Source organism: Macaca nemestrina, chromosome 15 (genome assembly GCF_043159975.1).
Source record: "Macaca nemestrina isolate mMacNem1 chromosome 15, mMacNem.hap1, whole genome shotgun sequence".
NCBI lineage: Eukaryota > Metazoa > Chordata > Mammalia > Primates > Cercopithecidae > Macaca > Macaca nemestrina.
In genome coordinates, this window is record NC_092139.1 from 39,765,106 (window position 1) to 39,777,812 (window position 12,707).

General features: G+C 43.1%; 1 protein-coding gene across 8 annotated transcripts in view; it reads right to left on the bottom strand.

Annotated features, from left to right (window-relative positions):
- The window catches only part of LOC105481544 (FERM domain containing kindlin 1), a 64,175-nt gene that overhangs the window by 27,662 nt on the left and 23,806 nt on the right, over nt 1-12,707 (bottom strand). For all 8 annotated transcript variants that reach the window (XM_071079650.1, XM_011741194.3, XM_011741192.3 and 5 more), the window contains 2 exons: nt 11,658-11,871; nt 8,570-8,672 (listed from right to left, as the gene is read on the bottom strand). In XM_071079650.1, coding sequence (XP_070935751.1) covers nt 8,570-8,672; nt 11,658-11,871 — 317 coding nt within the window. The remainder of the gene's footprint in view (nt 1-8,569; nt 8,673-11,657; nt 11,872-12,707) is intronic.

Genomic DNA, 12,707 nt, shown 5'->3' on the forward strand with positions numbered 1-12,707 from the left:
CAAACAAGTGATCCTACTTATCTAGGGAACACAAAGTCTTGAAAATCTATTCAAAAATATGTTTGTAAACATGTCTACAAAAGTCTGCAAGGATGGTTGGTCATGAAGTTGTTAACTGTGGCTGCCTCTTAGGAGAATGGTCATGGTACAGAACTGTTTTCCATTTTTACTCTAAATAATTTCTTTCTTATTTTGTTTGTTTGTTTATTTATTTTTGATTTTACTCTAATTTCTTTCTTATTATGTTTGTTTGTTTATTTATTTTTGAGATAGAGTCTCACTCTGTTGCCCAGGCTGGAGTGCCATGGCACAATCTCCGCTCACTGCAACCTCTGCCTCCCAGGTTCAAGTGATTCTCCTGCCTCAGCTTCCTGAGTAGCGGGAATTACAGGTGCCCGCCACCATGCTCTGCTAATTTTTTTTTTTTTTTGTATTTTTAGTAGAGACAGGATTTCACCATGCTGGCAAGGCTCGTCTCAAACTCCCAATGTCAGGTGATTCACCCGCCTCGGCCTCCCAAAGTGCTGGGATTACAGGCATGAGCCACTGTGCCCACCCTATGTTTGAGTTTTAAAAAATAATTTAATTGTAGTAAAATATATGAAACATAATATTTACCATCTTAACCATCCCCCCCTGTTTTTTAGAGGCAGGGTCTCACTCTGTCATGCAGGGTGTAATGCAGTGGTGCAATCAGAGCTCACTGCAGCCTTGAACTCCTGGGCTCCAGCAATACTCCTGCTTCAGCCTCCCCAGCAGTTGGGACTACAGGTGTGAGCCACCACACTTGGCTAATTTTTTCTTTTCTTTTTTTTTTGTAGAGACAGGGTCTCACTATGTTGTCCAGGCTGATGTTGAACTCCTGGCCACAAGCCTTCCTTACATGTTGGCCTCCCAATGTGCTGGAATTATAGGTGTGAGCCACCATGCCAGGCCTGATCTTAACCATTTTTAAGTATACAGTTCAGTGGCATTAAGCATATTCACACTGTTGTGCAACCATCATCACCATCTATAGAAGGCTTTTCATCTTGTACAACTGAAACTGTATACCCATTAAAAAAAAGGCCCCCCTTTTTTTTTTTTTTTTTTACCGTGAATATACATTTTAATATGAGGTTGGTACAAAATTAATTGCGGTTTTTGCCATTGAAAGTAATGGCAAAAACCGCAATTAATTTTGCACCAACCTAACCTATCCTTTGGAAAAAAATACTAACGTTGAAGAAAACATGGAAGAGGACTAGAAAGATACTCTGAGTACCTAAGCAGATTTATCATGAGTTGATTAGCATTGGTTTGTTTTTCCTTTCGTATTAACCTTATGCATACTAAGAAAAAGGGTGATAAGCAATGTAAAAATCTAAGGTAAGCCAAAACCAGCCAACAGTGTTGCTATCAGATAAAGGGGAAACATGACCTGTTGCACAGGCATGCTCCTTCTCAGCACTTTTTTTTTTTTTTTTTAAAGACAGAGTCTTGCTCTGTCACCTAGACTGGAGTGCAGTGGCGCGATCTTGGCTTACTGCAACCTCCGCCTCGTGGGTTCAAGTGATTCTTATGCTTTAGCCTCCCGAGTAGCTGGGATTGCAGATGGGCCCCACCACATTCGGCTCATTTTTTTGTATTTTTAGTAGAAATAGAGTTTCACTCTTTGGCCAGGCTGGTCTTGAACTCCTGACCTCAGGTGATCCGCCCGCCTCAGCCTCCCAAAGTGCTGGGATTACAGGCGTGAACCACCACGCCCAGCCCTTCTCAGCACTTCTAAGGCTTCAGGGAAAGGAAGATAAATGCAGAACCAAGTGTGTGGGATTTAGGGCACTTCAATGGTAAAAATCTTAAAGTCTGTCATGTTTTATGAACTTTGCCAGGTGTCACGGAACACCTGAGGAGCTGGTGCAGAATCTTCCAAAAACGAATGAAAACAAAACATACATGAGAATATTCATGGCAGCCTTATTCGTAATAGCCCCAAGCTGTAAACAGTCCAATGTCGCTCAGCTAGTGAACAAATAAACAAAATGTGGTACCATTCATACAACGGGCTACCACTCAGCAATAAAAAGGAATGCACTATGAACGCACACAACAACATAAACAGCACAAAGACATGATGCCTCGTGCAGGAATCCAGACATAAGATTGCATGTGGTATGAGGCCATCTGTATGAAATTTCTAGAAAAGGCAAAATTCAAGACACAAAGCAGACCAGTGGTCATCTGGGGCTGAGGCTGAGGCCAGGGACTGACCAAAAATGGTTCTGGGGAAGAGGTGTTTCATTTTATTTTAATTAATTAATTAATTAGTTAATTTATTTTTATTTGAGACGGAGTCTTGCTCTGTCGCCCAGGCTGGAGGGCAGTGGTGTGATCTCGGCTCACTGCAACCTCCACTGCCCAGGTTCAAGTGATTCTCCTGCCTCAGCCTCCTAAGCAGCTAGGACTATAGGCGACTGCCCACCACACCTGGCTAATTTTTTGTACTTTTAGTAGAGACGGGGTTTTGCTATGTTGGCCAAGCTGGTTTTGAACTCCTGACCTCAGGTGATCTGCCTGCCTTGGCCTCCCAAAGTGCCGGGATTATAGGCGTGAGCCACCACACCCAGCCAGAAGTGGTGTTAAAATTGGATTGGGGTGAAGGTTACACACCCGTATAAACTGATCAAAAATCATTGTAGCGTATACTTAATGGGTGAATTTATGGCATGTAAATTATAGTGCAATCAAGACATAACAACTAAAAAACCACATACCAAAAAACCCATGCAACCAATCTCTCCCCAAAAGACCCCTGCTATAATTCAGTTTACAGATGGAATCTAAATAGCAGGTGGAGCCACTAAAATCTGAATGGAATTGACATACTGTCATATCTAGCTGTCTGTCTGTCAGTCACTCAGTCCCAGTGTTTATAATGCTAATGCTGTAGGAGTCTCAGTGGGAAGTTAAGTTACTCAATAAGGCTTCTCTCAATGCAGTGAAAAAAAATTTAAAAAATTAATAAAATCTTCCATACCTGAACATCCTAACACCTCTCTACAAGCCAAATAAAACAATTCTTTGAAAGAACATGAATTACATAAAAGTTATCTACATTTACAGAAAAACAGGGTCCGGGATGTCTTAACCAGCTACAGGATGAGCTCTGTCTCTTGCCAAGTAACAGGATTTCTCTGACGCATCCAGCAAAGCTCTGGAGTTTGCTCTCTGGAAGCCTGTTCCCATTTCTCTGTCTGTGATGCAGATGATGCTGCATCACAAGGTTCCAGATCTTTCACAGGTCATTAACAGGCATCCTATAGGACTTCCGCCCGACACTCCCGCCCCGAGAACTCTTTCAGTGGGTTCTCCAGTGACTTAGAAACAAATTTTTTTCCTTGGTGGGGTTGGCTACTCATACCCTCTCCTTGGCCCTTTTTTTTGCTTAATTGAAAATAGAGCGGGCATGGTGGCTCATGACTGTAATCCCAGCACTTTGGGAGGCCAAGGCGGGAGGATCTCTTGAGGTCAGGAATTCGAGACCAGCCTGGCCAACATGGTGAAACCCCATCTCTACTAAAAATGCAAAAATTAGCCGGGTGTGGTGGTGCATGCCTGCAGTCCCAGCTACTCGGGAGGCTGAGGCAGGAGAATCGCTTGAACCTGGGAGGCAGAGGTTGCAGTGAGCCGAGATTGTGCCACTGCACCCCAGCCTGGGTGACAGAGTGAAACTGTGTCTCAAAAAACAAAACAAAACAAAACAAAAAAAACAGAAAATAGAAACCCCAAGCTGGAACCACATGGGTTCTGCCACCTCTCCACTCCTTGAATCCCTGTTTCTCCTGGTCTAGTCAGTTCAGTAAACCCTCCACCCTTGTCCGTCATTCCAACAACCAACAAGAAGAGCAAATAATAAAACCTACTTGTCATAGTTTTCCTGCTCTTTCTTAAGAAGGGGTTACTATTTAGATCTAATTACTTAAGATTGTCTATTGGCCCAGGAGCAGCTTTCAGTATCCTCCAGGCCTCTTATTAAAACAGATGTGCTTTTCCTGTACTGAACACTAAAATACTATAAACTATCAGAGTTCTAAAATGTGTGTTTTTTTAATTCACAAATTTTGAACACATTTAAAAAGGGGCAAAAGAGTATATGATAAACGAATTCATTATGAATGAATTTGAAAGGGACAAAATAGTGTTCAATAAAAAGTGAGTCCCCCTCTCTACCTTGTCCCCCAGAAATGGCAGCTTCTCTATGGGCTGTTTTGCATCTTTTAATAATACACCTGGAGTCTGTTTCACATCAAAAAAGAACTGATTCATTCTTTTTAAAAACAATATGGTATGAATGTATCATAATGTATTTAACCAATTCTCTAGCTATGGACATTTAGGTGGTTTCCAATCTTTTCCTAAAACAATATAATAACCGCCCTTGTATACCCACATATCAGTTTGCATGTGTGAGTCTAGCTGTGCTATAAATACCTAGGAGTGGATTTGCTGAATCAAAGCTATGTAGAACTGTAATTCTGATACTGCCAAATTGCACTCCATAGACTAATTTCTACTTTGACCTACAAGCATTCTATGAGAGAGCACATTTCCTGACACTCTTGCCAAGAAAGTATGTGAAACTTTTTGATCTTTGCCACTATAAAGCATTATAGTTCCTTTGCTATGAACTATATATTTACATCCTTTGCTCATTAGTCTACTGGGTTGTTGGTCTTCTTATTATTGATTTTTAGGAGCTCTTTACATATTAGAAATTCGTCTGTTGTTTGTAGCATGTGTTGTAAAGACTTTCACTTTGTTATAGTTTTTTTTTTTTCTTTTTTGGCCAGGTATAAAATTTTCATTTTTTTATTAAAATGTACCACTCTTTTCTTTTCTGGATTTTTCATTTTCTGAGTCTATTATTATTATTGTTATTATTTTATTTATTTATTTTGGGAGACAGAGTTTTGCTCTCGTTGCGCAGGCTGTATGTAGTACAATGGCGTGATCTCGGCTCACTGCAACCTCTGCCTCCCGGGTTCAAGTGATTCTCCTGCCTTGGTCTCCCAAGTAGCTGGGATTACAGGCACATGCCACCATGCCTGGCTATTTTTTGTATTTTTAGTAGAGATGGGGTTTCACCATGTTGGCCAGGCTGGTCTCGAACTTCTAACCTCAGGTGATGCACCCACCTTGGCCTCCCAAAGTACTGTGATTACAGGCATAAGCCCCTGCTCCCGGTGAGTCTATTATTTTTGAAATGTTGAATTCTAGCATTTTATATATCTGAGATTTTAATCAGCACCTGTTACTAAGGACCTGTGGCCACTACGAATCTCTCTGAAAGCCAGAGAAGCTCCCTAGTCCTCACTGTAGATTTTAGTTCCTACTTGTAGGGTGCCTTGTAAATTTGCAGGGGCTTCATGGGTGCTCTTTCCTTTTCTTAGATTTGATTATAGCTGCCACAAGAACCCGAATTACATCTTAAATTTCTATATCCCCCTATATTTATGCAGCACACAGTAGGAGTCTTAAACTTGATTTTATCTATAGTACTCATAATTGTAAGAGACGGGGAAGGGAATATCGCCGTAAGTACTAAAGTGGTTGAGGATCACAGGGTCCCCCAAAACCATGTCCTGCTCTCCTGAGTCTTCCTGTCACCTTTGGGTTGACAGTTTCTGTGTGGCTGTTAGATTCAAATAGGTTTCACTTTTTAGGCTATGAAGAGGGAGCTCCTCACCAATTAAGCAAGCAGAGGCTAGAGGCCAAAGAGCCAGAGACAACAGCTCTTGTGACCCTCAGCTTCGTGTCCTTGTCCCCTTCTGAAGTATAATTCGTTTGATTTCTTCCACTTTTTAGACAAATACATATTTAACCCTGCTCCTCTACATTTATGCTAATAGTCTGCCATTATCTGGCTTATTTGACTGTGAAGTCACTTACATGTTCCCGACAGTTTTTCAGGGGGCAGATGACTCAGCTGCATTCTTTTTAGCTCAAGCTTAGTTCTGAGGCAGGGGATTGAATGGGGGAGTCTCTTGGCAAAGAAACTACTGGAAGGGTCCCCAAGGACCCTATGAGTCCGTGGGCTGAGTGATCCTATCATCGATCAGGTGCCTGAACTGGGAAAACCTGACTCACAGCATGTGGGGTGAGGGGCAAAGAAAGTACCAGATGCGGTCTCTGTCTCCGAGGACTTGGTTGTCTATTTGTAGAAAAAAATCCACAGACATGGCATGAGTACTGAAATTTACGGTATTCAGCTGTGGCTCAGAGAAGGCAAAGGCCCATGTGACCAAGAGTAGAGAAAAGCTCCTTTCTGGAAAGAATGGAACCTGAATGTGGCCTCAGAGCCGGGGTTCTGATTCTGGGGTTCTTGGACTTGGAAGTTTGATTACCAGTGGTCCACAAGCTCGTATGAGGAAACACAACGTCTCCAATTGCACCGACTTCTAATGGAAATGTAGCATTTCCTCTCAGGATGAGCGCGAGCCATAAACCACAGCATTGCAGAGGACTTGTCACTCTGTGACCACCAGAATCAAGATTTTTTTTCCTTCTGTATGCCAGTTGTTGCTTCTGTCTTCAAGCAATGCTCACCCACATCACTACTTTGAAATTATGGTAGTTTTAAGAACTACCACCAGATCTTCTTTATTCAATTAACTAAAAATATGTTACTATATACATTTTCAAAAAGGGTTTGGCCACTGCAGTTTAATATAACTGTTTCATTTTGTAGTCCTATGTGTTTTATCTTATTAATTTGAAAACATCATTTTAATATACAACAGTTTTGAGTTCTCAGTACCCAGCTTAGTTCTTGGCCTACAGTAGTTGCTCAATAAATAAACACATAAACAAACAACAGATGGGGCACAGATTTGAATAGATAAGACAGGACCAAATTACTGACTTAGTAATTGGAAAATGCATGGGCATATTTTATTTATGTATTACCTATTTTCAGAAAAAAATGTAAGGTAGCTTATTAGAACAGATGGCATACAACAGGATAGCTTAAATTAAGAGTTAAGCAAGGAAACACTAAAGTTGAGTCGTGAATGAGGCTTAAAAATAAAATCACGTAAAAGTATGGACTTGGTTTTAGCAGACAATGCAAAAACAAAAACAAAAACAAAAAAACCTGGACAGTTGCATAATTCACAGTACACTTAAAAAAAAGCTAAGCCAATTGAGTAGAAGAAGCAGTACAGTAATTTCTCCTGAAGATTTTATCGAAGGAAAGCCAAAATTTGCGCTTTTGTCATGATTCACTTATGCATTACAGACACAAGCTTGGTCCACGGGATACAAATCAAGGACTGAGCAGGAACTTCTCCTTAGAAATGACAAGGAACAAGGTTTGTTTTGAAGATGCCAGCTGGGGAACCAGTGGAAGCTGAGGTGAGCCTTTGCAGACCAGACCTAAAGTCAGGATGAAGGAGAAGACAGTGCCTCTTATGAGAGGTGGAAACGCTGCTGTAGATGAGAAAGGGTCTGTACAGAAAGGCTGACCGAGGCAAGCTCCTCCAAGTGTCTGGCAGTGAATGGAAAAGAGCAACAAGCACAAAACAGTGATGGGAGCTGTGACATGGGGACCCTGCGCACTCAGAGGACCAGTCATCCAGTTCATATCGTCGACACTGGGCCATTGTACCGCTGACTCTCAGCTCTGCAAGCGGGCTCATCAGGAGCAAGGACGAGGCAGAAGTTCAAAGAACTTATCTCACTCCTCATTAGTTATTCTAATAGCCTCCAGGGGGAGATGTGCAGTGCAAATGGAATTGGCGACCAGCTGGGTGACCAGGTAAGAAAAAGGGATTACATAGATGATCCCTTTTCCTCAATTCCAAAGAGTAAGCAAGCACTGGAGTGCAGTCCTGTGTGCACCATCATGTGATCCCAGCTTGTTCATGGGAACCTGCCTTTAACCCTGACCTCTGACAACTCCTTTCCTTCCTCAGCATTAAGAACTCTGGCCGGATGCAGTGGCTCATGCCTGTAATCCCAGCACTTTGGGAGGCCGAGGCAGGAGGATCGTGTGGTCAGGAGTTCGAGACCAACCTGGCCAATATAGTGAAACCCCATCTTTACTAAAAATACAAAAATTAGCTGGGTGTGGTTGCATGAGCCTGTAGTTCCAGCTACTCGGGAGGCTGAGGCAAAATAATTGCTTGAACCCGGGAGGTGGAGGTTGCAGTGAGCCGAGATCGTGCCACTGCACTCCAACCTGGGTGACAGAGCAAGACTCTGTCTCAATTAAAAAAAAAAAGAACTCCAGCTCTGTGAGTCGCTCTCATCTTGTTTGACCATTCCTGTGAATGGAGGGGGCAGTGCATGCCACGCTAGGTGCAAAGATCCCCAGAGACTCCGGCTAACTCCGTAGCAGCTTGCTGTGCCCAGTAGAAACCAAAGGATAAAAATTCAGAGACCAGGGTCCATGTATCAGTCTCACCCTGCAGGGCTAAACAGGCGATCACACAAATAAATTCATCCTCATTTTCATAACCAAACACCTCAATTTTATACTTCCATGCATTCATATTAAAAAGAGAAAGACAAAACAGAAAAAGTTGCTTACTTTAGGATTCAAGTCGAAGAAAGAGTAGTATTTAAATCGTAACAGCAGCTGCTCATCCTCTTGGATGCCTTGTTCCATAAGGGAGCGCGAGGAGTCTAGCCAACTAGAAAACGACAGCATGAGTTTTAGAAGCCAATCAATTTTACATATATATCCATTATATTATTATGTCATATATTATATTCTACATATATATATATATATCCTTGAACAAAATCAGGGTATGTAATACAGACTGAGTATCCCTAATTTGAAAATCTGAAATGCTCCAAAATCTGACAGTTTCTCAAAGGAGATGCTCAAAGGAAATGCTCACTGAAGCATTTTTGTTTTGTTTTGTTTTTGAGCCAGAGTCTTGCTCTGTCGCCTAGGCTGGAGTGCAGTGGTGCAATCTCGGCTCACTGCAGCCTCTGCCTCCCGGGTTCAAGCGATTCTCTTGCCTCAGCCTCACGAGTAGCTGGGACTACAGATGCCTGCCACCATGCCCAGCTAAGTTTTGTATTTTCAGTAGAGAGGGGGTTTCACCATGTTGGCCAGGCTAGTCTCGAACTCCTGACCTCAGGTGATTTGCCTGCCTTGGCCTCCCAAAAGTGCTGGGATTATAGGCGTGGGCCACTGTGCCTGGCCTTGCTGAAGCATTTTGAATTTCAGGATTTTGGATTAGGTATGCTCAACTGGTGAGTATAATGCAAATATCCCCAAACTTTAAAAAATGTAAAAAATAAATTCTGAAATCCAAAACACTTCTAGTCTCAAGCATTTTGGATAAGGGATACTCAACCTGTATAACCAAAAATCAGTAAGCACATAATAATAGCTTGTATTTGCATTTTGTCTTTTTTTTTTTTTTTTTTTTTTGAGACGGAGTCTCACTTTGTCACCCAGGCTGGAGTGCAGTGGCCGGATCTCAGCTCACTGTAAGCTCCGCCTCCCGGGTTCACGCCATTCTCCTGCCTCAGCCTCCCGAGTAGCTGGGACTACAGGCGCCCGATACCTCGCCCGGCTAGTGTTTTTGTATTTTTTAGTAGAGACGGGGTTTCACCATGTCAGCCAGGATGGTCTCGATCTCGTGACCTCATGATCCGCCCGCCTCAGCCTCCCAAAGTGCTGGGATTATAGGCTTGAGCCACCGCGCCCAGCCAGCATTTTGTCTTATAGTTTTCAAAGTGCTTTATAGATTTTTTTTCTCATGGATACTCTAAAGTAATCCAATGAAGGGGCTGGGGCAGTTCTTACTACCTCATCTTTCTAGACAAAGAGATTTAGTCTGAGTGACATTAGATCATCCTTAAAGGTCACAGGCCTCAGCTGGGTGCAGGGGCTCATACCTGTAATTCCAGCACTTTGGGAGGCCAAGGTGGGCGAATCACCTGAGGTCAAGAGTTTGAGACCAGCCTGGGCAACATGGTGAAATCCCGTCTCTACTGAAAATGCAAAAATTAGCCAGGCGTTGTGGCACATGCCTGTAGTCTCAGCTACTTGGGAGGCTGAGGCAGGCAGGAGAATTGCTTGAACCTGGAAGGTGGAGGCTGCAGTGAGCTGAGATCATGCCATTGCACTCCAGCCTAGGTGACAGAGTGAGACTCTGTCTCAAAAAAACAAAAAACAAACAAACAAACAAAAAAGTTCACAGGCCTGGGGATGGGGCCAGCTTGAGAATCCATATGTCCTGACTGCCCACACCACTTCTCCTTTTACCAGATGGTTCACCCCAATGCCAGCTCTGTATTACTGTCTAGAACTTTCTGCAATGTGGGAAATATTCATATCTGTGCTGTCTGATGCATCGGTCCCAGCTGAATGTGGCTGTTGGTGCCACATTGTAATTTTAATTTTAATTAATTTAAAATCCAGTCCACATTTAGACATCCACATGTGGCTAGGAGTTCCTGTACAATACACAGTAGAGGTCTGGAGTTGAGAAATAAAAACTGGGGAAAGAGGATGACCAACATGAAATCACCATCCTGAAGGAGCTGACAGTCTGTTGGGGGAGACCAAGCCTCATAACAAAGGGACGATGTGATGTTGGAGTGAGCAAAGTGTCAGGACAGAGCTACAAGGAGGGGGCCGATCTTGAAGGTAATACTTGAGCAGGAGACAGTATGTGATTGGGCGGGGGGGACTGACCAGTCAGTAAAGGGGAATGGTCCTGGAGGTGAGGCAGTGACAGAAAGAGTGAGAGTGCACCTGGGCGGCGCGGGGCCATGAGAGCACGGGAGGACACTGAGACACCTGCTGGGGCCATATCTTCTAGGGAGTTGAATGCTGTTGACAAGTTTGACTTTATCTGGTGGGCAATGGGGAACAACAGAAATGGTAGTTTCAGAAATTGTTTGGGTGTATTTTCGAACAGAACTCAAGGACTTGCTCATTAGAATACTTAAAGAGAACAGCAACAGCTGGGCGCGGTGGCTCATGCCTGTAATCCTAGCACTTTGGGAGGCTGAGGCGGGCAGATTACCTGAAGTCGGGAGTTCGAGACCAGCCTGACCAACATGGAGAAACCCAATCTCTACTAAAAAAATACAAATTTAGCCGGGCATAGTGGCGCATGCCTGTAGTCCCAGCTACTTGGAAAGCTGAGGCAGGAGAATTGCTTGAACCTGGGGGGCAGAGGTTGTAGTGAGCTGAGATCGCGCCATTGCACTCCAGCCTGGGCAATAAGAGCAAAACTCCATCTCAAAAAAAAAAAAAAAAAAAAAGAGAGAAAAGAGTGACATTCTACAAAAAACAATGTAAGCCTTGTGGGTCACCTTGGATCTCCCCCACTGGCCCATGGGGACCAACACACTTATTAACTACCCTACATCCCATAAAATATACTTTGCATATCTGTAGTGGCAAAGAATTAGTATTCACAGAGAGTAAATCTACTGAGTTACCCAAACATGTAAATTTAGGCACACTTTAAGTATACTGAAATGACCAAAGGCTGAATTTTTCCCCTTTGTTGCTAAAATCAGCACTAACTTTTGCAAATAAAGTACAATCCCTAGGCCTACCAACTTGAAAATGAAACATGACACCCCATCTCTTACTGTGTCGGCACTAGCTCAGGGAGAACTAAATGGAGCTGTGTCCTTACCCTGCATTGAGCTTGGCTTTATCAACCAGAGACCGAGGCTGGTACATATCCGCAAGTGCTTCCGGAGACTCGGGGGGTTGGCTGAATGCGAGGATGCTGCAGTTTTGTTCCGTCAAAGGGCTGTCACTGAACCAAGTCATGGTGGATGACACTGGTGTTCCATTGATGGGGTCGTATATAGGAGTCATGGTTTTACTGTATAAACCAGGACTTACTGCAAGGCAAGGGGAGTATGAACTATGGTATGAGAATCCAGGGATAGAAATCTTCAGGAAAATATTAACATTACTTACACTAAAATGAGTTTTGACTTTAAATTTGGCACCATTTAAAATAATATAAGTCAAGCTGGGCACTGTGGCCCACATCTAATCCTAGCTACTTGGGAGGCTGAGGTCAGAAGGCTGCTTGAGCCTAGGAGTTTGAGATCAGACAGAGCAACATAGCAAGACTTCATCTCAAAAAACAAACCAAAAAAACCCCGCGAAATAATATGGATCATGATGGTAGAGAGATTAGTAATACACAGGTAATGGTCTTATCTGTAAATTCAGCTCCTCAAAAGCCTTGGAACTCAAATATATAAAAGCCTACAAAAATCAACACAGACAAATCTTGGGGACCACCTCTTTTCTTTCTTTCTTTTTTTTTTTTTTTTGAGATGGGGTCTCACTCTGTCGCCCAGGTTGGAGTGCTGTGGTGTGATCCCGGCTCACTGCAACCTCCACCTCCTGGGTTCAAGTGATTCTCCTGTCTCAGCCTCCTGAGTAGCTGGGGTTACAGGCACCTGCCACCACACCCGGCTAATGGAGACCACCTCTTTTCTAATAATTCAAAGTTTTCCTACTTCAGTAGGAGTCTTGGTACTATTAGAGAACTGGAGGCCTCATAGAATGCACGTACCCAATATGTTTCAGATGGCCCCATAAACAAACAGCAGGACTCGCCACTTTTAACAATCCAGTAGGCTGATGATTTACAAATCAGCTGGCTCTAATTTGTACAATTTGTCCTTTTCATTAGAATATACTATGCAAGAAAGCCCTCAGT